At 37.0% G+C, this 26547-nt stretch overlaps 1 protein-coding gene and 1 long non-coding RNA gene across 3 annotated transcripts in view; one reads left to right on the top strand and one right to left on the bottom strand.

The window, feature by feature from the left end:
- Positions 1-1610: 1610 nt before the first annotated feature.
- LOC127496973 (uncharacterized) lies at positions 1611-20383 on the bottom strand. Its single transcript, XR_007925413.1, has 3 exons — positions 19412-20383; positions 2838-3004; positions 1611-2435 (listed from the first exon to the last, which is right to left on the bottom strand). It is a non-coding gene; the product is annotated as an uncharacterized LOC127496973 (long non-coding RNA).
- Positions 17545-26547, top strand: part of atp1a3b (ATPase Na+/K+ transporting subunit alpha 3b) — a 27597-nt gene continuing 18594 nt past the window's right edge. Inside the window, exons 1-2 of one of the 2 annotated variants that reach the window (XM_051865017.1) lie at positions 17545-17872; positions 17963-18027. In XM_051865017.1, coding sequence (XP_051720977.1) covers positions 18022-18027 — 6 coding nt within the window. In that variant the 5' untranslated portion in view covers positions 17545-17872; positions 17963-18021. The remainder of the gene's footprint in view (positions 17873-17962; positions 18028-26547) is intronic. The other variant, XM_051865018.1, reaches the window with a different exon arrangement.

Raw genomic sequence — 26547 nt, 5'->3', positions numbered from 1 at the left:
CTTGAATATTTTTATTTTTGTTTTAAAGCTACAATATGTAAATGTTTCGCCACTAGAGGTCGCCTATTCAAAACAAAGGTGTAGCTTGATGATGCTAGTTTGAGCGCGGAAGCTTGGGAAATGTCGTCTTCGCCTCACAGCCAGTGGAAAAGAATCGGGACGGGACTCGAGCAGAAATCATACATGGATGAGATTAATAACGTTATTGTAGTATGAAGCAGAGCAGGGCCGAGTGATGTTGGAGCTGAACGAGGCCAGTGGAGAGATTGCTAATGAGAGACGAACGCGACACACGCCTTGCGAGCAGCGGAACTTTTATTATGCTGCAGTCGCCGCTTCTTCCGGTCAAGCGTATGAGGTAACACCGCGCTGTTTATCATATTAGATACATTTTTTTTTTATTAATGCCATAAACCAACAATACAATGAGATATATTCTTTCAAAGTAACAATACACAGCAACTAAAATAAAATGAAATAACAACAATGCCAGAGGACAAGAACAAAATTATAACAAACAAAAGGAAAAGGGTGCTACTTTATACATCATATCTGCTTACAATGTTATAAGCTCGAATTGCGTTTTTACTTTTACAATTACACAAAACAGAACAATAAAGCTTGATATCATTTTTAAAGCAAAAAAATTTGGTTTGGAGTCAGACCATTTCATTTTATGAATGTGAAATTTTTCCATTAATAATAACAATTGAATGAAGTATGCCTTCTCTTTCTTAATCCCATGTGTGTATCATTATATAAAGTCCACTCAACTGCAATTCAATGTCATATTAGATACATTTGACTGTGTTGAAAATGATGTTATAACGTTACTCTGTGCGTTCGCTCGGCGGCTGCTGTGAGACACTTGTTGCACACTGCAGTAAGCTAGATCGATTTTAGAATATCATATTAATAAATGCTGGGTGGCTTTTGTTGATAAATGGCATGCAATTAATTTTAAAACATATTGTATGATGGAGAAAATGCTGTATTATTTATTTACTTGACAAAATAGTGTTTTTCCCTAAGGCACGGTAAAGCATGGTACTCTCGGAAAATCGCGAAAACTAGATTTAAACAATAAGACTAAACGTGTTGAGCTATATGACAATAATTCGTTTTCTGTCTATAAATGTAACCAAACGGTTGTTCCCTTACTAAAGGGAACTTACGTCTTTAGTGTTTCCATGGTTTCTACAAAATAAAACCGGAAACCGAGGGTAACGCAGATGACGCCATTGACAGACAACTCCCAGACACGTCCCGTATCTATGGTTAAAATCGCTGTTTTCTCACGATTTACAAATAGTTGGAAACATTAGGGATAATGTAAGTACTCAAATGAACAAAATATATAACACTGGCCTAGTGGTTTTTGGATATTTTACTGCAAAAAACTTACATATTGTAGCTTTAAGGCCTTTACTACCATATTTAGGCCTAGTAGGCATTCAGTTACAGCCTGGATAAATACAATCTCATTTCATGTTCCAGAAGTATCTAAACGAACAGCCAAAACAATAACAGCAATATACTTACTATAATGCACAAAAACACAAGAATATACTTACCGTATTTAATGCTTAGACACTGCGACGGTGGTTTGTTCAAATCAGACCACTGGGGGGCGCGCGCTCACAGACAGAAGAGCACCCGCAATTCCCGCAGGTGTTCAGTAGAGAACACTGACTACAGTTGCATGCTAACCATATTAAACTAACAGGTAAACACTTTTCTACAGCCTAAAATCATTCAAAACTGTGATCAGATTGTGTACTAATAAAGAACGAGTATCCTGAGGTCAGCCAACAATCTTTCTTACAATCTAAAATCGTAGAAACAGCACAGACATGCTAATTCTAATAGGCTAATAATAGTACATTTTATTTGTAATGTGCTTTTTTTTGCACTCAAAACGCTACAACAGTAAGTATAAAATAGAAAAACATGCAACAACAATTAAAATTAAATAAATAACAAACAAGTTAGTAAAAAAAATTAACCTTAGATACATACATAATACATAAATACAAGTCTTATCAACTTCTTGAAACATTCCAGAGTTGGAGCATTTCTAATTGTGTTAGGAAGAGCATATTGCACAACTTAGGAACAAAATAATGGCATGATATGTGATTTAGAGTTACTGATAAACTACAAGTGTAACAGACAAAGAGAATTTGTGGAGAATTGATTAGCATAGCCAACATAACATAGTCAGCTGTTAGGATGTGGTGAAATACTGTATGCTGTGTCAACAAGATTTTCCATCATCTCCTTTAGCATTGCTTTTTTGTTCATTTACTGGCAGTAACTGAAGACAGAGCATGTCAGCAGTAGGACTGAAAGGTGTCCAGAGCTGTAGAAACTCCCCGGGGCTCTCACACCCTCACACCCTAGTCCCCCATGGGTGTTCTCACATCCACAAACACCTTAAGGAGAACACAGATAATTAAAGATTAAATTAATTAAGATGCGAGGCCAGGGCAAGCTGTCATTCACATGAGATCTCACCAATGGAAACTACAATGATCCAATTAATTCCCGATGGACAAAATCAAGTCCTGCCCTACATTTTTCTGGTTCAAGAAGCCATTTCTCTTGGATATATGTCACAAAAGGGAAGAAAAGACTAAACTTCTGTTTCATGTCGACTTTGTTACATACAAAGTGTATACAGTGGGACCACTCGTGAAAATGCTTTTATTTTTCTAATTTAATAAAACACGTTGTATTACTAAATGTTTAATTGAAAACTTCAGATCTCTGAGGACTTATGGACCCCATTTTATCTTTTCTTCTTATCTCCCCTGACATAAAGTCTTGTGTCATACCTTGGCAGATTGCTGCAAGATACCGCTGATAACCTCGACATCCCCAAATAATCCAAAATGTTCCCGCAGAGGCCCTGGTTGTGGGTTGCCCAGGGACAGCTGTTGCTAGGCAACCAATGACATCACCACAGCAACAATTCTCAGCCTCATCAGAAGACAGACAGAAACTATGAGAGAAATAGAGAGAAGGACAAAGTGTCTGGCTCTGAACTGTTTGGTTGGTTGGTATGTCATTAATTTGACAGCTGTGGTCTAGATTTAGAGCTGCCCTCGGAATGAAAAAATGGGCTTATTATTGAGAAACTGACAAAGAACAGCCTTTGAATTAAACAGACATGAACATTTCTTCAAATATGGGCACTTTTAGTCCTGTAAAACACACCAGACTTTCAATATATATATATATATATATAATCCTTTTTTGCTACGGCTAATTTTATTGCAATTAATATATATCCTAAAAACATATATTAAATAATATTTTCACACTTTTTGCAGAAGTTGACATTGGATTTTATTCGAATTGGAAAGGACACAATAACAATACTCTGTTCACAAATGAAATTTATATATAAAGATGTGTGTGTGTGTGTGTGTGTGTGTGTGTGTGTGTGTGTGTGTGTGTGTGTGTGTGTGAACCTGGACCACAAAACCAGTCATAAGGGTCAGTTTTTTTAAATTGAGATTTATACATCATCTGAAAGCTGAATAAATAAGCTTTCCATTAATGTATGGTTTATTAAAGGAACACTCCACTTTTTTTGAAAATTTTTCCTAGAAAATTGCAACTTTTCATTTTCCGTCGGTCTTAGTACACGATGTAACTACAGAAGAGTCAAGTTTTAAATAGGAAAAATATTGAAACTCTTTGGTCATTTTTGAGCGAGATGCTAACGGTCTAATCAGATTCAATGAACTATGCTTAGCTATGCTAAAAGTGGTACCACCAGACCCGGAGATCGGCTGAATGGATTCGAAAACGGTAAAACTCAACTGTTTAACTCTAGGGGAGTTGGAAAATGAGCCTATTTTCAAAAAAGGTGGAGTGTTCCTTTAAGATATTTGGATGAGATACAACTATTTGACAATATGGAATCTGAGGGTGCAAAAAAATCAAAATATTGAGAAAATCGCCATTAAAGTTGTCCAAATGAAGTCCTTAGCAATGCATATTACTTACAAGAGAAGGACAAAGTGTCTGGCTCTGAACTGTATGGTTGGTTGGTATGTCATTAATTTGACAGCTGTGGTCTGGATTTAGAGCTGCCCTCAGAACGAAAAAATGGGCTTATTATTGAGAAACTGACAAAGAACAGCCTTTGTATTAAACAGACACGAACATTTCTTCAAATATGGGCACTTTTAGTCCTGTAAAACACATCAGACTTTCAATATATATATAATTTTTTCATTTACATCATTTTCACAAAATATTGAATTGGATTATGTTGAAAAATCTTTATATTGTCATTGTTTTGAAATTGCGGGTCTGGGTAAAATGAAATATATACATACATTTTTATTTTAAAAGTAGCAAAAATAAAAGACGACACACTGTAAAATGTTTTAATGTGAAATGCATATAACAAAAAAATTTAAATCAACCCCTGGGACATAAATTCATTGATTATGAATAATTTGTAATAGATTAAGAAACCTGGATACATGATTCCATTTCACACACAGTCATTCATTTAGGATCTGTGTGATTGATACAGAAGGCCTTGGGAACATCCTCCACCCCTCGACTAAGCTGTCTAAAAATAAATGAGAAGAGAGGAGGATGAGCAGGCGGAGGGGATGGAAGGATAAAAGGAGGTTAAAGAGGGTGCAGGTGAAGTACACTTTCCTCTGATCCTTCCTCGCTCTCTGCCAATCACAGTCAAATGTGTGCATGCACTTATCATGTGTCTCTTCCTTGCTCATATAGTCTGATGGACAAACTCCACTCCTCCCTTTCTGTCTGTAACCATGTGTCTGACTATGATGAGCATGGCAGCATGTGCACTGTTGTCATGGCTGGTGAGTAAAGGCCATTTCCATGTAGAGTAGAGGACACTCAACACAGTTACTTTCCACAAATAGTAATAACACAACTGTTGATTAAAGTCAACATGAAATGACATTCACAACACATTTTACTTTGTAATGTGATGCATTTTGAAGTGAAACGGGATGTTAAGAAGAAAAAAATATAGGGCAGGACTTGATTGGATTGTGAAAAGTGGGCGTAACGTACTGGAATGCAGCCAAACCTGAATGTCTAAAAAGCTATTTGGCTATTAATTAACATTATCCAATAGTCTGCATGGCCTAGGTGATGTCAGCAGAAAAGAAAAGTTATTTTATATGCAGAGCAAGTTATTATTTGATTACATATTGATTATAGATTTGATTATAAGCTAAAAAGATGTATTCTTTGGAATATCATGCACTGATGAATTCTTCATAGTTATACCAAGTATGTGCATTATGAAAGTAAGGTTAATTTGCATGTCGTGTTGACTTTAAACAAAGGACTTATAAAATGTTGTGTAACTACTTTACATTTTGTTTGGAAATTCAACGATACAGCAGTTGGAGTTAACCAGGGCTCCAGGATCGTATTGCAGATTACACCTCGTATTACTAATGCCACACAGTCCAGTGCTAATCTGTCATGATTTGAGAGGGATAAGCTCAGATATGACGTCGAGTGAGCTTTGGAAATCGTCTACAGTGACAGAAATATTTAGGAACTAATTCATATTTGTTAAACCAAACATTGTGGGATAATACATGTTAGGGGGTAGTTGAGCAATATTACAATATTGTGTGTATTTGTACCCAATTTGTAAATTTGTGCACTGGTTTGATCTATGAGGGTTATTTTTAGGGGTAGGTTTAGGAGAATAAATATATATTGATAATGTAGTAAACCTTTTCTTGAAGACCATTATGCCTATGAAATGTCCTCGTAATGATAGGAGTATCAACAAGTGTGTTCTTGTTTTAAGCATAAACCTTACTAAGTTTTGTTTAAAACAAGAAAAAACACCATTTGGCATCTAATGCAACATCATTTTGATACACAGAGGTTGCTGCTAAATAAAGTTTCATAAATACTTATACAGAGTCTGCTGTCTGTTCAGTGACACGTCACACTTATTGAAATTTTAAGTGTGTGATAAGTTGTATCAGAAACAGGCCTCACTATGTATCTGCATGTTATGAACAGAATTGCTCTGCTCCAAAAACTAGCAAGCTTTCTCACTGACTTCAATTGCAGCATCCTAACAGAAATGAACCTCATAAGTGACTGATTTGGAACGCTCTACATAAAGGCAGCAATTATATATGCTATATTAATAGCGCTCCGTACCCAAGGCACACATGAGACTCGCCTTACAATTCATTTCAGGCAGCATGAAAGAAATCGTGATAATAATAAGTGAATAGTATAGTGAATTATAATGTAGCAAATGATTCCACAGTATTTAAAGCTACTAAGCTCACTTTACTACATTTGAGACAACTAGGAGGCTAAGAGGATGATATTCCTCAGTCACGTGACTCTAGACCCCCTATAGTTATTCTTTGTGTGTGTGAGGAGATTGATTAAGGTGCTTAGTGGACAGGATCTCTTATTCTCTCTGTGTGGACTAAAGTAGAGTAGAGTAGAGGCCTTCTCTAACACAGAATCATTTACAGAACCTCTCTTTCTTTCTCTCTTTTTGACCTGCCTCATCTATTGTTTTTGGTTCACCTCTGACCCTAAGGCGGGAAGGTTATGCTGGACTAGAGGAGAAGACGAAAGAGGAGACGGAGGAGGACACCTGGACAGAATGGTGAGAGAGAAAATAGGGGGATATTTTAGGTGGAATATAGGTGATAGATAGTGAGAACCTTTCACTGTCATTGTCTGGAAAAGAGCAGCAGGAACATTCTGTAAGATGGAAGAGCTGACATTGTCCAATCGGAGAGGATTCTGTTTTGTCCACCTGCTCATGTGAATTCAGCAGCACATGGTTCATTGTAACTGGTGAGATAACCACATAATTAGTCAGCACTCATGAGATCACACTGGATCAGCTTTTGTTCCCTCCCTCGTGCTTTCTGCTCTGCTGAAAAGAGCAGCGCTGCTGGTCACCAGCATATGTTGGGCTTTTGGATGCCAGTGTGCTGGTGTCCCCTCCAGGATTCTTAAAGTTAATTATGGAGGATTATTTATTAGGAGATTTATTAGATTCTGGTTCCATTGCCAATTCACTTCATGGTTCTAGTTCCTTTACTGTACTGTAAACCATTCTCCTATTATTAATTTAAGGGAGAACGTATAGAAACTGTGATGAAAATTATTCTTATTTCATTAAGTACACTCAGAAGTCATCTGTCGAATTAAAGGGTTAGTTCACCCAAAAATGAAAATAATGTCATTTATTACTCATGCCGATCCACACCCATAAGACCTTCGTTCATCTTCGGAACACAAATTAAGATATTTTTGTTGAAATCCGATGGCTCAGTGAGGCCTGCATAGCCAGCAATGACATTTCCTCTCTCAAGATCCATTAATGTACTAAAAACATATTTAAATCAGTTCATGTGAGTACAGTGTTTCAATATTAATATTATAAAGCGACGAGAATATTTTTGGTGCACCAAAACTCTTTAAGTGATCATTTGAAATTTTAGCTGAACATTATTAACAAATTACCAAAAATGGGTAACACTTTACAATAAGGTTCATTAGTTAACATTAGCTAACTACACTAGTTAACATGAACTAATAATGAACTGCACTTATACAGCATTTATTAATCTTTGTTAATTTCAACATTTACTAATACATTATTAAAATCTTGTTAACATTAGCTAATGCACTGTGAACAAACATGAACAAACAATGAACAACTGTATTTTCATTAACTAACGTTAACGAAGATTAGTAAATACAATAACAAATGTATTGCTCATGGTTAGTTCATGTTAGTTAATACATTAACTAATGTTTAACTAATGAACCTTATTGTAAAGTGTTACCAAAATTGTATACAATTCTTTAAAAAGCTTACTTTTATTGTATGTAACTTTGTTATCTCTAGTAAATGGATACTTTAGTTGATCTCAAATTGACAAGCCCTTGTGACACTTTAGCATACCTTTCAAAAGAGTACTTATTAGTGTCAAATTTTTTATTTGTCATTACTACAAAGTGCATTTTTTTTTTTTAAATTGTACTTAACTTTAAAGTGTAGTCTCTTCAGGCACACTTTTTATATCACACTTCATCACAAGGGAGTACTGTACATCACAAAAAGTAGTGTTATGAATCACATGCTCAAAAGACATTTGTTGAAGAAAGACATTTCATAACTGTTAACAGAGTCCAAAATCAAATAATTATTTCCATTAATTAATTAATTAATCTAAAAACACATGGAAATTCATGAAACTAGTTTAGCCGGCAAAATGACTTGTTTTGACAAAGCACGATTTGCTAGTTAAACTAGTTTCATGAATATGCTTGTCAATCAGCTTGATCAGCTACATTTTAATGGTGAACTACAGAATAGCTGTGTTGGTCCACTAGCCAAACCAGCATAAACTAGCCTGAACCAGCATGGTTTCATTTGGTCTTCACAAGGGAAAGGAAGCTATCATTGTGAACTATATCCCACTCCAGATTTAGGACCTGTTTTAATGATGTGTTGTGTAATAGAGAATCAATTATAATAGAAGATACTTTACATTATTATACGGCAACATTATATAACTGATTATTTAGAATATTTGATACTTTTAGGTCAGTGTAAAGCTGTCTGTGACAATTGTACACAACATGGACTATACTTAACTAACTATAATTAAACAAGTCCATTATTGCTTTTACAAAACAGTTACCACATAACTTTGTCTAAGTCTGTTTAGTTGTGTCTTGGTTTCCATTGTGTTCCCTGTCCCTTTTAGACTGAGTTCTGTTCGCTAGTTTGTATCCTTAGTTACATATTACGTTCACCTGTTGTTCATTATTTCCCTGTATATAGAATATCTCGGTATATTTAAGCACATGGTTCACATCCTCTGTTCTTGGTTCGGTCTTGTTTATGTTTGATGGTGGCATTCTATGAGTTCCTCCTTGGATTTATTATTAAATACTGTTTGTTTCTCTGAATCTCCTGCGTCGTGTGTATTACTGCAGCCAAACATTACAATAACATTAAGGAAACATGATTTAACTTCAACAATTTTATTAAGCAAATTCATTAAACGGAATCCTTTCACTAAAAAATACAGTCCTTGACATTACAAAAAGTTGGTAATAGAAACAAAGAAGCCAGCACCAAGAATTATCTGTTTTATAATACAGAATTATGTGTTTTGGCCAAATAATATTTTTGTTTTTTGTAAAAGAGAGCAGACGTGTATGTATATATATATTTTTTTAATTAAATTTTGCACACAAGCTGTCATTTATTTACTGAAAATTCAATCCATCATTGCATCGACTTTGTCCTTAGAAGGATGACATAAAGCGTGATCTTGTGTTGTACGGACATTTTGTGTTATGCTGCAGTAAATTATTAGAATCTCTGTCTTGGATGTCAGATGCATGTTTGTGGAAAAATCTGTCCTTAGACATGCATTAGCTACAGGCTTGATTGGTTGTTTGATTCAACATGCCAGCATGATTTCTGAGCCTGGAACTTTGCATGTGAATCGATGTGTCGTTGTGTGTGTGAAGCATAAATAGCATGACTAACAGATGTGGAGGTGGGGCTGTGATGTCATGCTGCTATTTATAGACTCCCTTCCATCGTGAATTTTCTGCATGTGCGTGTTTCCGGGGGTATGGCAGTATCAAAAGAGAGGACTGTTAAAGGGGTCATGAACTGCATTTTTTTATTGTTTTATAATGTTTCCTAGGGTGCACTTATAATGTTAGTATGATTTTTACATCAAAAATTGTTTAATTTAGAAATAAAAGGTTTTTTCCTACCTTGATTTTAGCCCTCTGATTTGAATGCTCTGTTTTAAGGGGTGTGTCTGCTGTGAGACTTCAGTGTAAACGCCCACTGCTGTGATTGGCTAACATATTTGTATAAGAAATAGTTAATTATTACATGTGGAACAGTGGAACTCTCTCGAAACCTTTTAGCACGTTTTTACTGTTACAGCTCTCAAGGTTAACTAATTGTGAAAAGTGTAGATTATAACATTACATTTAGATCTATGGCATTATATTTAGATCATATAGCATTGATCGATTTCTATATATGATTTAATCAAATTTTAAATAACAGATTATTTTCATCCTACTAAGAGAAACAATGTGAAGTTGACTGTTTAGTCACTGGTTTGATTTACTGACACAAAGAACATCTGACTGTACATGAATCATTACATATCAGAAATCACTGGTCACAGATCAGGCATTAGAATTTACATGGTTACTCACATGTTGTCACATTACTGTTGAGTCCATATCGTGAAGTCTGTTTGCAAAGCCTGCTGCGAAATGCGATTGATTTACCAAACAATCCACAGTGAAATGTACCCAATACAAATAAATAATGCTCAAGAGACATTCACATTGTTGAAAATAAATAACCACATTCCTAGCATTAGGATCCTTTGGAAGATAATGTTATGTTTAGCCCAGTGAGTGATCCTGTGCTCTTCTCTCTCCGTCATCTCACGGTGGGCTGGGCCAAAGTTGCAATGATGAAGTAGGCGGTGATTTTCTTCTGCGGAAGCGGCCTTTTGTCGCACTATTACGTAATAAAGAGGCACATTCCACAGGAGTTGTTATCTGGGATTGGTTACAATTAAAGCTGTGTTTGGACTAACAAGGAAGTTTTCAGTTCTGAAATGAACAGGATATTCTTAGCATGATGACCTCTTATATGTCAAAATCTCAAGGAAAATTTGATTTCTCAGTTCAATGACCCCTTTAAAGGAAAAAATGTATCATCCAAATCATCACAAAATGCTGTACAAATGTTGTACCCATACAGAAGCCCAGACATTACACTGTACACTAACAACGTATGTGTGTTCATATACAGCATGTGAGTACAATAAAATGCCTTTAGAGCAGGTGTGAAACACACAAACACACTACCTAATCTGGCAACCGAAATTATGCTGATTTGATATTTTTTGTCTGCGTATTTGTGTGCGATTCTAAAGAGAGAAACGCAGGGAAAATGATGATGTGTCTAAAATTTAGCCACAGCGCTTTTTCAGACTAATGGGCCAAATATGACATTACCTTCAGGGTGTGGTGTCTACACACCTTCTTCTTCTTCATTATAATAAAGAAAAAAACTTTACCTTAAGCATTGATAGATGAGCTACTGAGCTGTGTGTGATACACACGTGCATGTGCTTTATCATAACTGAATTCATTGTCGACACAGCAGTTTCAGATAGCACTAAATGCTAGCCTAATGCTAATAAAACCTGAGGACACGCACCTGGAAGCCACAAATTTGCCAGAACATAAAATAGTTATGCCATGAGACTCTGTTGGTGTTTTTCATTTGTTATGTTACAGCCTTATTCCAAAAGGGATTAAATTCATTATTGTCCTCAAAATTCTACAAACAATACCCCATAATGACAACATGAAAGAAGTTTGTTTGAAATCTTTGCAAATTTATTAAAAATAAAAAACGAAAAAATCCCATGTACATAAGTATTCACAGCCTTTGCCATGACACTCAAAATTGAGCTCAGGTGCATCCTGTTTCCACTGATCATCCTTGAGATGTTTCTACAGCTTGATTGGAGTCCACCTGTGGTAAATTCAGTTGATTGGACACGAATTGGAAAGACACACCCCTCTATATAAGGTCCAACAGTTAACAGTGCATGTCAGAGCACAAACCAAGCCATGAAGTCCAAGGAATTGTCTGTAGACCTCCGAGACAGGATTGTATTGAGGTACAGATCTGGGGAAGGGTACAGAAAAAAATCAGTCTCAATGAGCACAGTGGCCTCCATCATCCGTAAATGGAAGAAGTTTGGAACCACCAGGACTCCTCATAGAGCGGGTCGCCCAGCCAAACTGAGCGATCTGGGGAGAAGAGCCTTAATCAGGGAGGTGACCAAGAACCTGATGGTCACTCTGACAGAGCTCCAGCGTTTCTCTGTGGAGAGAGGAGAACCTTCCAGAAGAACAATCATCTCTGCAGCACTCTACCAATCAGGCCTGTATAGTAGAGTGGCTAGACAGAAGCCACTCCTCAGTAAGGGTGTGTTCACACTTGTCATGTTTGGTTCGATTAAAACAAACCCTGGTGTGATTGCTCTTTTAGTGTGGTTCATTTGAACATGTGATTCCCGCCGCTGTTTTGACTCCTTTACACATTTTATAAGCTCTTCACGAGTTCCCAGCTGGCCAAAATACCATCATATGCAGGCTACGCACATACAACAAGCGCATTTACCTTAGCACACAGCATTGTTTTGGATGTTCGGTAAGTTCCATGTCAAAATAGGCAATACGTCATAAAATCCGACCAATCAGGATGTGAACGTATCCCTATGCCTTTAGGTTCGGTATCTTTTGGTTCAGTGATAAAATTGCCAATCTGAACGCTAATCGGACCAGGACTAAATGTTTTTTTTTTCTTTTTGGTCCGGACCAAACGAACCAAACTACTACAAGTGTGAACGCACCCTAAAAGGTACATGACAGCCTGCCTGGAGGACTCTCAGACCATGAGAAACAAAAATCTCTGGTCTGATGAAACAAAGATTGAACTCTTTGGCCTGAAGAGCAAGCATCATGTCTGGAGGAAACCAGGCACCGCTCATCACCTGGCCAATACCAGGTGTTTTACCAGGATATTTTTCAGTGGCAGGAACTGGGAAATTAGTCAGGATCGAGGGAAAGATGAAAGCAGCAATGTACAGAGACATCCTTGATGAAAACCTGCTCCAGAGCGCTCTGGACCTCAGACTGAGGTGAAGGTTCATCTTCCGACAGGACAATGACCCTAAGCACACAGCCAAGATAACAAAGGAGTGGCTACGGGACAACTGTGTGAATGTCTTTGAGTGGCCCAGCCAGAGCCCAGACTTGAACCCGATTGAACAGCTCTGGAGAGATTTAAAAATGGCTGTCCACCGACGCTCCCCATACAATCTGATGGAGCTTGAGAGGTCCTGCAAAGAAGAATGGGAGAAACTGCCCAAAAATAGGTGTGCCAAGCTTGTTGCATCGTACTCAGAAAGACTTGAGGCTGTAATTGGTGCCAAAGGTGCTTCAACAAAGTATTGAGCAAAGGCTGTGAATACTTATGTACATGTGATTTTTTGTTTTTGTTTTTTATTTTTAATAAATTTGCAAAGATTTCAAACAAACTTCTTTCACGTTGTCATTATGGGGTATTGTTTGTAGAATTTTGAGGAAAATAATGAATTTAATCTCTTTTGGAATAAGGCGGTAACATAACAAAATGTAGAAAAAGTGAAGAGCTGTGAATACTTTCCGGATGCACTGTATACAAAAAGTGACTTTCAAAAATAAACACATCCTGAGAACTATTCAAAGTTGTTACATCTAGTGTTCCCTATACAGAAAAGTACATCTATTTTTTTTAATGATAGATGAATAGTTTAATAGTAGACTGACACATCTATCTGTATGTATCTAACTAGAAACTCTTTATATGGCACAGTACATATAAGGAGTTTTTGTCAGCTCAAAGGCCTTGAGGATTTGGAGTCACGAAAGCCTGACATAAAAGAAACACAGAGTGCAGCGTTTAATCTCAACTTGATTCCTTGTTTTAAAACCCTTGGCCCAAAACCTCTCTCATCCCCTCTCTTTTTTCCTCTTTCCACCTCTTTCATGCCTGTCCTCCTCTCCTTAATCCTGGTCTATTCCTATCTTGTCCTCCACTCCTTTCAGGGAAGTCGTTATGCAACGAGGACACATGGTTTGCGGTCACTTTAATCTGGAGGGGATGACGTTTGTGTGTAGCAGAGACCTCTGTGCTCGTAATACTCCAACTGTCTCCTCGTTCATCTCTGTATCTCACATTCTTTATCTCTAAATCATTTCACATTTCTGTGAACTGACATACAGCTTTGATTTCCCTGCTGTGACCTTTACTGAGGTTGTTTCCTCACCCAGTTACGACTCTCAACCCTGCAAGGTCGTTTACAAGGACACCCTACTCCTACTGTTTGGCCTTCTGATTGGCTATCGGGCTCTTAAAGCAAAAGTGCCCCCAGTAAGCAGATGACTTTCTGAATCAAGCACTGTAACCTCACGCTCACGCAGCATCACGACAGACTGCAGAGTCAGCAGTCATACCATCACAGCATCTGAGCTGTGCAATTACTTAAGATGCGCCATGGTAAAAAAGCACATCGCTCCTGGGAGAGAATGTTCTGTTCTCTGTCAAGCAGCACAAAACCATGTTCATATGATTAATTGGCTCAGAATACCAGCTGCTGCACCCAGATATACTCACGCATTCTTCCTATTTTCAGTTTAAGAACAAAGAAACTGATTTGGGGAACTTCCTAGCTCCTTTTAGATTCACTGTTCGTATCTTTGACAGAGTGTCACCTATTCTGAGCGTTCTGACCTAGTTTAGACTAGACTCAAATGTGAGCGATTAGATTAACACTCCTGATCTGATCAGTGAACATATATATATATATATATATATATATATATATATAATTTCACCAAGGCTGCATTTATTTCATAAAAAAAAAAAACAGTAAAGGCATATTGTGAACTAAAATTTAAAATAACTGTTTTCTATTTTAATGTTTACAAATGTAAATTATTTAAAGCTGAATTTTCAGCATCATTACTCCAGTCTTCAGTGTCACATGATCCTTCAGAAATCATTCATAAATGATGATTTTGTGCTCAAGAAACATTTCTTATTATTATCAATGTTGAAAAAGTGTGCCGCTTAATATTTTTGTGGAAATCGTGACACATTTTTTCATGATTCTCTGATGAATAGAAGTTCAAAAGAAGTATTATTTGAAATAGAAATCTTTTGTAACATTATAAATGTCTTTACTGTCATATTTGATCAATTAAATGCATCCTTGCTAAATAAAATGATTTATTTCAGACCCCAAACATTTTAATGGTAGTGTATATATTTTATAAATTCCATTATATATACAGTAGTACTATATATAATTGAAATCTTAATATATATATAAAATAATTAAATTATATATTTAATATTTTTAAAATGGATAGTATATCTGTTTATATAAATTATTTATATAATAATATATTTAATTATACATTTACTGCTTGCACTTAATTTACTATAATCATTTGCACTTTCTGGTACGCTGTACTTGTAGTACTCTGAACGATTTTTAGCATTTAACTCTCCTTTTATTCATTTTCTCTCTTCTGATTATACTGGTCGCAACAGAGATGAAGCAATGTAGCAGATTATGAGGGATTCAGTTCTCACACACACATGCAGCGAATTAGCATCGATGTTCTCACACTACTCTATGTGGCGATGTAACTGCCACAGATTAAAATGAGGGTTTCTTTGACTGTCTCCCTCTCTTCTTCGATCCCCCATTTTATGAGTCAGCATAATGACTAAGAGATAAAAACCACCTGACCGCTGTTACCATAGAGATGGAGATTTTTTCCCCCTTCTACTTCTCTCTGCAGCGAGGAGGTGGGGGGGTGGGGATGCTGCCAAAGGTTAAAGAAGGATAGAGCATACATGGTGTCAGCCATTTTGGTTCTTTAAAAATTCAGAAAAAACTTTATTAGCAATATGCCACAGACAATGCTGCCTACTCTGAGGGGCTTTAACTGTGGTACACAGTTGATTAAACTATAGACACTGTATCAAATGTGGCTAAAAGCAATTTAGTAACTACTACTGCTTTTGGACAGACAAGATCAAGCTAAATACCAGTCATTGCAATAGTCCATACATGCATAAACACTGATTTACAGGTTTCTTCTTGTACAAATATGTGTGCCATTGCCAAGTTTACCAAAGATCAAAAACAGTACAATGTGTCTCCCCTGCATATTATAGAATCACTACTTTCCATTGCAAATCAACCCACTGGCCCTAGATGTGTGTGCTAGTGCATGTATTCAGAGAAAATGAAGCTAAATGTGTTTAAATAAGAATCAATGATTAAATCTTTTTTCTTTCTTTTTTTTTTTTTTTTTTTTGTGGTTGACATGGAGTTATTGTAAAGAGGTGCATGCATTTTGTCTATCTTTAGAGTAGGTTACTACACTGGTAGTCTAGGTCATGAACACAGGTTAGTAGTAGTAGTATAGAGGAGTCTGTAGATGGTGGGTCTGATTATACATACAAATTGTACAATTCATAAACATATGAATTTGTGTTATTCATGTTCTTTCTAAGAAACATGTATACTCAATTCTGTATTATTTTAAGGTGACAGAATGTACTTAAGTTGTAAGCTTGACCTTTCTAGGGTCACTGAGCCTAAGGTCACACTTTGATTATCTCTCTTTCTAATGAACTTTGACATTTTGTGTGCAGTCACCTGTTCTGTTCCAATACTGTAAATCGGTATGCAGTATAAAGCTATTCCTGCAGTATCCTGTTCATGATACTGTACTAATTATTCTGGGCACAGCTAATAGCATTAAAGTAACAATAATTAAGATTTACAAAGGTAAATGAACTTAACTAAGATGTTTGGTACAGGAGAGTAAAGGAAACAGATGGTAATAGAGAGAGTAACTTATGTAGGCCTAGTTAAAATGAAGCACAGAAAATAGATATTTGCCACAAGTGAAGCATTAGGCATTCTTATGTAAAGAAGCTACAATTTCCTTTCATTATTCCAGTGCGGAAATAAAAGATTCATATCTAATACAGACATACACCACACATAATGAAGAGACCAAAACTGGTGCATTAAAATCAATCTGATAACTGCAAAAAAGATTGGTAACACTTTACAATAAGGTTCATTAGTTAGCATTAGTTAACTACATTAGTTAGCATGAACTAAGAATGAACTGCACTTCTACAGCATTTATTAATCTTTGTTAATGTTAATTTCATCATTTACTAATACATTATTAAAATATTGTTAACATTAGATAATGCACTGTGAACTAACATGAACAAACAATGAACAACTATTTTCATTAACTGATGTTAACAAAGATTAGTAAATACAGTAACAAATGTATTGCTCATGGTGAATTCATGTTAGTTAATACATTAACTAATGAACCTTATTGTAAAATGTTACCAAATGTTACCAAAAATATTATATATATATATATATAAAGATTTAAATCCTACTGCTTCAGATGCTTAAGGCCTGCTGCAGTGTTCATATTCTCTGACAACAAATTTAATACATGTAATAAAAAAAACACTGAAAGAAACAATATACCAAACACGTTTACAAAACATTAATCATGCAATCACACCGATTATGACTTAGCTTATGGTTAGTCCATTTTATCAAAAATGAGATTTTCTCAGAGCACACGGTGATGCTGTGCGACTTTGGAATTCTGCATTGCCGCAGGAGGAGTTTTGTCTGTATCTGATTGGTGGCTTGTACCAGCTGCCTGCGTGTTGATTGGACCGATGATACGTCGATATTAGGGCGTGCGTGCGTCTATTGGCTGGGAGCGTAAATGTGGGCGGTTCTCGTGAGGTGCTCGTTTATGAGGTCGGTCAGTTGGATAAGCGCATCTCTCACATCCACCGGCGCTTCTTTCCAGGCGGAGTGGTAGGCGGAGTTGCTTCTTTCCAGCTGGCAGTGCTGCGGAGGGACACCAGATCATAAAACAGGCTGCAGTGCGGCTTAGTTTTGCCGGCTTTTATCGCAACTACCAAGAGCAGCGCACGAGACCGGCATCCCTGCGAAATGACTTTGCCGTCGAATTTCATTTGACCATTTAGTTTGTCTGCATTTAATATTTACAAGGTTGTGCATTTTCATTTAACTTAATGTTGCAAAGAGTAACTTATTTTATACCTTGACGTGAAAGAATACGCGCTTTAGGTGCCTCAGCCAAGGTAAAGCTCTGAAACAAAGTTTCAAACCAAGTATAATTATCGTCTTTCTTAAGATCATTTTTGATGACTGACATTCTCTCTTCGTAAAAGGCTGTCACTCTCTCCATCACTCTCATATTACCTGAAGAGGACGGACTGACTGCGCAATCATGGGGGTAAGACATCTCTCTTTTACTGCATCATAGCAAACAGAAAAGAATGAAAACATTTTTTCCCCATGAATTTAAACTTCATTATACAAACTTTAAATCCTGCAAAATGCAGCGTCATGCCCTACGCTGTCAGACATAAAGTGACAGAATGACATTGACTTATATGCGGATTTCTAGACTGCGACACTGATGGGACAGGACGTTCTGTAATCACACGTTATAAATTACACGCTATAATTGTGAAATTGTTATTAGCCCACATGAATGCTCAGCAGCAGATATAGCGGAACTGCGTTTATAAACTTTCAGAATGCTGTCGTCATAGTCAGCGGATACGCAGATAACGTTTTCAGCTGTTATCTTAATTGAAAGCTTGTCGGTGTTGTCTGAATGATAATATCTGAACGGTTATTTTAACCTTCACGAGCCAGTCTAATCGGGTTATGCTAGTCAGAGACTTTCTAAAGGGCAACGCTGCGCAGTTACACTCAAACTCAGCGCGGCTGACTTTGCCTCATGATTCTGTGGAGTCTGTCTCTACTTATTGACATTTAAAAGCTGTATGTCAGGTTGTTGTTGTTTTTTTACATGTTTTAGGACTGTTTGAGTGCATCTGTGGGGCCCCCCCTCCAGCACCCCCTTTAGCGATATCCTTCCCTGTGTACTTACTGACCGCAGCGCGCGCCTCCTGTTCTGAACAGTTAATCCGGATGTTCTGAATGTGCGTTTTGGTCATCTTTATGGACACGACCGGCATTGCGGAGTGTTTTAAAGTGTCTGGTGTCCAAACACGCACAGTCACACACACCTCAGAGCCGGTCCATCGCTGAAGTCCACATGCGTCATAATGCGGTTACCGGGAGTCTGTACTAAAACCGGCTTATTTCCTGCATTTGCGACATAACCTCGCGCGGGGTAATCACTGACAGGGCAGATTTAATAGATTCGGTTCTGAATAATGACTCGAAAGGTCGAATTTGAATGGAGAATCGCCAATGTAGCCTACAGTTTGTAACTGCGTTGGGGTGAAAGGAATGTCAGACTGAGTTGCGCAATCTGCCTCATCAGCGTGGTTTTATCATGTTATATGCGGAATGACGTGGAGAGTTAGCAAGTGCGTAGCACACAGAAGTGCGCAGTGAGAATGCCGGTGTTGAGCAGCTGATGTACGTAGTTTACAGCCGTTGCCAGGGACACTGGGAGATCTGCTAAAGCTGTCAATGCAGAAAAGATCCCTTAGCAACATCGCAGAACTGAATGTTCACAGACGCGCTGCAGCGAATGCGTCAAAACTGATGACTTAGCGGTGTAAGAGCAGGGCAAAAATGATTACGCAGACAGTTTTGTCTAGTCATAGATCAATCATAGCGCTTGTGTGTGAGTTTACCTGCTTAAATGTGATGGAAGGTAACACATACTGGCGACTTCCGCGCAGTTTTCTTTAAGCTTGTCAGCGGTTTGTTTAACGGCGCTGCTGCGTGCCGCGCCGGTTGCTGTCGCAGTGATGCTCGCGGCGATGCACCACCATCAGCATCCCAGCTGTCTCATTCCCTATAGGCCGCTTTCTGCGTCAAACACGAGGCGGAGCCACGCGAGTGGAAATTCCCGGTACTGGCCTGTGATAGGCACGAGATGCGGATACGGAAAGCGAATAGATGAAATGAAGTAGCATTCATTGTGATCATGTTTTAGTGGAGTTCAAATGTGCTCTTAAAGGGATAGTTCATACAAAAATTGAAATTTTGTTATCAGATCCTCATGTGGATTCATCATCCTCAGCCTATAACTGTCTTCTGTGGAACATAAAAGGTGATGATATATAGGCAGAATGACAGTTTCAGACACCATTTACTTTGTATGGAGAAAAAAGCAGACTTTGTCAGTCCCTCACAGTTTTTCTTATATAAACCTTATTTCTTATATAATATATATATATATATATATATACACACACACACACAATCACACCATTACAATTATTTATTACAAAATAAATGTGTAAAATATATATTATTTATTTAATTGGCAAATCAATAATTTACCTAATAAATAGTTAAGTTTAGTTTTTTGCTATTTTGGAAAGAGCAACTAGAGGGACACAAACACTAAGAATGTGCACAGCTTACTCTATGAAAATATTAATCAACTTGTATGCATGTAATTTGGATTTAAAATTTTCATTAGTGTGTCTATAATGATTATTAGATACTGCCAATGTAAACCAATTTAAATATTATTTCATTAACCTAAGAAAGAGAGAGATTGAGAGAACAACTGGTGACATTCCAGTATGTACATTACAGATGCACCAGTACATAGTGTAGTCCATACACTGCAGGTGAGTGTCTGTGGGAGGGGAGGAAGGAAATGAGGAGGGGAGGGGTGTGCTGCAGCAGGACGGTGTAGCTGGGAGGAGGGGGAGGAACACAGATCCTGTTACATGTAATTAGCCTAGCTGAGCTTGTGTTTCCAGAATGTGAGTGGGCTGGGTTACCTGGGTACAGATGGTATAGACAACGAGTGACCAAGGATGAGGACACAGGTGTCCATGATGTGGAACTAGTCAATAGTCATGTTTACACTGAAATTAACTGGAACAATTTGTCAGATCACTGTTCTTTTCACACTGCACGACTATCTGGGGTAGCATTTAGTTGCTGCTGTGTGCACATTGCACAATGGATTGGCAACAGGGGGTTACACATTGCATGACTTAAGAAAGAATTACCGACAACTCTGTCTGGTCCACAAACTACGTTTCACAACCAAACACGCGAGAAGTGATAAAGAAATAACGCGAGGTCACACATAAGGCCGGAGTTCTCGCGCAAGACTGGAATTGTTATTAAAAATTTTAGCCCGCAAGAAGCTTGTTATCCAAATTGTCTGTACGCTAAATATTATGGAGGAGTAAATGGTTGGGGAGACGTGGGTCTATAACTCCTCCCCGAACTTCTCGCTGCCCTGTATCTTGCCAATGTCATTTTCCATCAGAACACATTTTACACAGCAGGATTTTGAATCGCAGACAGGTTCAGATATTTAGCATGCCAAATATCTCACGGGCGTCAGTGATAATTCACTCTGTGTGATTGTCGCTCGCGTGAACAAGCACCGATTTGCCTCCGATTTTGGGCATTTGACGGCGATTTCGCAAAATCTGTCGGCAAGTGAAAATCGGGCCTAAAATCATTCAGTGTGAACTCGCCATAAAGTACCATGAAGATTAGTCCAGTGACATAGGACTTCGTGCGACTTTCCAGTTCCCGCTGGATTTCATCCAATCAGCATTTTCAGCACCCAAGTCCCACCCCCGAAAGCACCTCTCGTGAGCAGGGACTTTCTGAGGGGGAAATTTTTACCCGGAACTTCATTTAGACCCTGGTCCCTGTGGTCGAAACACACCGAGTACCACAGTCCCTAGTTCCTGAGGAAAGTTCCTGCAGAGGAAACGCGACTAATATTAAGGTCATAATGAAGTGCATGATTTAATAAGATCAGAGAAAAGGTCAAATCATACTCTTATTTGGATTTGCTTGTTATAGAATAGAGTTGCATTTATGTTTAGGATCTTACTGGTATTGTTTTGATAGGGATGAATTTGGTTTCAGGATGTAGAAACAGTGAATGATTATAATGGAATGTAATAATGAATACAATTTTAAAAAAATGTAAAAAAAAAAAAAGTATTTCATATTTTAAAAGTCAATGAAGCTTATGAAGCATAAAGATTGAGTATATATTATATATGTATACATATAAAGTAAACATAAGTATTTAAAGTATAATTAATATGAGTATATAAAGTCAATATAAGTGATTTATGTAATTTATGTATTTATGAAGTCATTTATCATTTACCCCTCAAGATATAGATTGTTCTAAATTTAATAATGCATTTAATAAATTAATACTGTAATTAATCTGTGTATGCCCTCTACATCCTATATAACATCCGAATGTTCATGTTTCACCTTGTATTGAGCACATAATCAATAAATAGAGCATTTCATAGCTTCTTTTGTACTGATATATGACTCTATTATTTATATGACAGAAGCTTTTTAGCTAATTGACTCTCTGTTTTACATAGGAACTTATACGTCAATGGATCAATGTTATTGGACTATATTTAGGGGTATGAAGGATTTGTTGTTGTAGGGGGTTAAAGGTGAAGTGTGTAATTTCTGCACTTTCTTTACAGTTTTATGTCAGCTTAAAAGTGGCTTACTAATAGTTGTCTATGCATAAAATGACTTCAGCTTTAAATGGGCTTGATTGGATCTGTTAGGTCTCATTATCACATTCTGTCCAAGGGACGTCTGTGAGTGGAGCGGATACTCAAGGTCAGATTACCCTCTCCTCGTCTTTCCTTAGTGTTGATGTAGCGTAACTGCCCCCTCAGGTCAGAGCTGCTGTGATGCCGCTCCACCGGTGGGGACATGCGTGGAGGGCCTGGTTCAGGTTCCACATCCACACCACACCATTATTTATTAATGTAATCCTTTGTTGGTGGAGGAGCTGAGAAAGAACAGTCCATTCTGATGGAATGAATTCTGTGGCACAGCTGACCATCAGCTCTTCTTTAACTAGAGCTGTAATGAACAATCAGTGTCAAGCGTCAGAGAGAATGTGGCTTAAGTGCTGAGGAGAAGAGAAACTGTGTGTACAGTATGTCTGTGTGGAGACAGAATAAAGAAAGGAATCCTCAGACAACCCCTTTGAGACGTTAAGAATCTGTGTGTCCTGCTGTGATTGTAATTTGGGGCAGTGATTCAGTGTTCCAATCAAGAACATGTACACAGATGCCCCACACTCTGGCAAAGCTGCTTGGCTTAGTGGATGAAGTATATAGACAGATGGGAGGATAGAATAATGGATAGAGAAGAACAGGAGGGGATATAGAGGGTATACTTTAACAAGAAGGATTATAGATTTTTGTTTAAAGTTAATTTTAGAAAGCGCATAACAAATGAAATTATATTGCAACAACCCCCCCGCCCCCCTTTATTTTTCTTTTTTCTATTCTATTATTTTCTTTTCTTTTCTCCTTTAAATGTGTGTGTTGGTTGAGCTGTGCAGGGGTTACATGACTATTCTGGGTATATGAATTAAATTTTCTCATCATTGGAATATTTAATCTCATTATTATTAATTGATTAAAGAGATTTCTTAATTTTTCCATTGGTCCAAATGAATGATTTTTAACTTTTTTGGCACCAAGGGCCCTTATCATCAAAAACAGTATTCAGATGTCCTCCAAGATATATCTGGTACTTCTGCTATAATGACAAAGCAATAGAAACTTTTTTTATTTACAGAAACTAGGAGGGCAATATATTAAAATAATTAAATAAAATAATTATAAATAATTAAATTCCATAATTCCAAAAGTTTTAAATTATTACAATTATTTTAATTTTTTTAATTTTTTTTACTGATAAAATATTATAGAGCTTGACATAACTAGAAAAACTGATATTAATTTAAAAAAAATCTTGACTTTTTACTCGATTAGGATAGGATAGGACAATATTTGGCCGAGATACAACTACTTGAAAGCCTGGAATCTGAGGGTGCAAAAAAATCAAAATATTGAGAAAATCGCCTTTAAAGTTGTCCAAATGAAGTCCTTAGCAATGCATATCCACTCACAAAAATAAATTTTTGATATATTTACAGTAGGAAATTTACAAAATATCATGATCTTTCTTTAATATCCTAATGATTTTTGGCATAAAAGAAAAATCGGTCATTTTGACCCATGCAATGTATTGTTGGCTATTGCTACAAATATACTCATGCGACTTATGACTAGTTTTGTGGTCCAGGGTCACATTTTTTGTCTTATTTTAAATCATTCTAAGCCATCTTGCCCTGGCCCCCCTGGTTGAGAACCACTGGTATAAAGAGTTGAAAATTTTCAGACATAAATTTGTGTACACATAAAGAAGACATTAAACATATACAATAAACATTCCATATACAATAAATAATTCATTACCATATAATTTAATTATCATATATATATATTAGTTTAACTTCCTCAGTTCTGGTTGGTACAAAGATTGCTTCAGTAAACTCCGCAAAGTGAGTCTGGCTCTTTTGTGATGGAGGCGATTCAGAGGGAGCTAATCCCAGTGTGCCGTAATCAGATTATTTAATCTGTACTTTGAGGCCCAGACCTAGCCTGGTCTACATCTCACGGCATAACAGATGGTACAGCAAGGTCACTTACACGCGCACTCATTCAATCACATACTGGATGAAGTGTTCAGTGTTATCTGCACTTGAACAAGCACTTCATGACTCACACTTTTAAGGTCAGTCACCCTAGAGTCGCGCACACAAATAGACCCTCATGCCAGATCAGAAAGGCTTTTTTCTGGATGTATCGACATGTGTAAAAATAATTGACACACTCATAGTAATATATCTCACACCGAACAGTCCTCTAAGGGCGGTATTGATGTGTCTGCTGCCATTACAGTGGTTTAAACGCTTTTTGTACAGCTGGCACTGTGCTGCCTGGAGATATTCATCAGTACTAATAGCTGGTCAGAGAAGACAAGATCTGGCAGGGATTCCCTCTGGTCCAGAACATCCTCTCAAGATAAAAATACAAGCTTTAACCATTGCTAGACCACCAAAGTTGTTTCTACTACAGTTCTTTGGATGGAAAACTAAATGATTATTCTAAAGTGAAATAAACTCCTTATGCTAGAGAGAGAGAGACTGAAAAAAGAGTGATCTTGCTGCTGGCAGAGATGCTTCTTCATGTAAGCCTTGTCATTCCATTGGCACTGTAAGGATGGTGCCACATCTTATGAACACTTATATAATGCATACTCTTAATATTCCAATGGTGTAAAAGATAAAATGATTTCTAGTTAATGTTATTAACTGATGATAACTTCCGATGGTCTGATGGAGGTTTCATCATGGCTAAAAGTTACAGTACATGCTGTTCAAAATTTTGGGGTTGGTAAGATTTTTTAATGTTTTTGAAAGAGAATTTATGCTCACCAAGGCTGCATTTATTTTGTCAGGAATACAATAAAAACTGTAATATTCTGAAATATTATTACTGAAAGATTTTATGTTTAAAGTCTTGGTCTCAGCATTGAAGGAAGATAGACAGAGGGTCTTTTGTCCTCTGTTGAAGCTGTATTCTATACTATAACATCCGGTTTTCTTTATGTACCGGAACCCCTCCCATGTAAGGTTTGAGTCCTCTATGGTCAAATGGGGAAACAGGGAATGGTCCCTGCCTTTTGTATTGCAAGTATGGGAGAGGGTCTTCTTGGATCCCCAGGAAGGCATGGGTACCTGACCTGGAGATGACCATATTTAGACTTGTTTTTCTATATGTATCACATTCCTATACCATGAGCTATATGATGTATTCTCTCTCTCATTGGTTAAATCTATCCTACACCCCTTGTACTCTTTCTATATAATCTCTGACCCAGCTAAATAAAAATGAGACTTTTTAATCTCCCTCAGCGCTGAGTGATTGTTCATTCAATTGCTAATTAAGAGGACTGGGATGAGGCATGCTTCGGGACTAATTTCCTAACAATTACCATTCAAAACAACTGTTTTGTATAGTAATGTATTCCTGTACTCCAGTCTTCAGTGTCACATGATCCTTTAGAAATCATTCTAATATGATGATTTGGTGCTCAAGAAGAATGTATTATTATTATCAAAAACAGTTGTGCTGCCCAATTTTTTTGTGGAAACCGTGATAATTTTTTTTCCAGGATTCTTTGATGAAGAAAAGAGAAAGTTCAAAAGAACAGCATTTATTTGAAATAGATTTTATTTTTATTATAAATGTCTTTACTGTTAATTTTGATCAATTAAATGCATCATTGCTAAATAAATTGCTGTATTCATTACTTTAAAAAAAAAAAAAAAATTTGAATGGTAGTGTAAGTGACCATATATTGCTTTGCTAAAGTGCAACAGGACAAGTCAGTATGTGCACATCTCTATATTAATGTGAGGATTAAAGGGTTATTTCACCCAAAAATGAAAATTATCCTATGATTTACTCACCCTCAAGCCATCGGTGTATATGAATATCGTCTTTCAAACTAACACAATCTAAGATATATTTAAAAATATCCATGCTCTTACAATCTTAATATTGGCAGTGAATGGGGGGCCCGATTTTGAAGCAAAAAAAAAGTGCATCCATCCATCGTAAAAGTACTCCACACGGCTCCAGGGGGTTAATAAAGGCCTTCTGAAGGGAAGCGATGGGTTTTTATTGAAAAAAAAATCCATATTTAGAACTTCATTAACTATAATATCTAGCTTCTGGCAGACGGCCATATGGCATCGATTTGCGGTGTTAGAGTAACCTCTGACCCGACGCATTACTTAATTACGAACGCGCAAGCGCAGAGGATAGAGCAACATTTTTGGTGAACTATTCCTTCAAGGAATTTGTATAAAAGTATACATATGTGTGCAGTATTATAAGAACATAAAATCAGTCCTCTAAAGCTTTTA

This window comes from Ctenopharyngodon idella, chromosome 16, assembly GCF_019924925.1.
Source record: "Ctenopharyngodon idella isolate HZGC_01 chromosome 16, HZGC01, whole genome shotgun sequence".
NCBI lineage: Eukaryota > Metazoa > Chordata > Actinopteri > Cypriniformes > Xenocyprididae > Ctenopharyngodon > Ctenopharyngodon idella.
The sequence above is the reverse complement of the archived record's forward strand: the minus strand, read 5'-3'. Positions and strand labels throughout refer to the sequence as shown.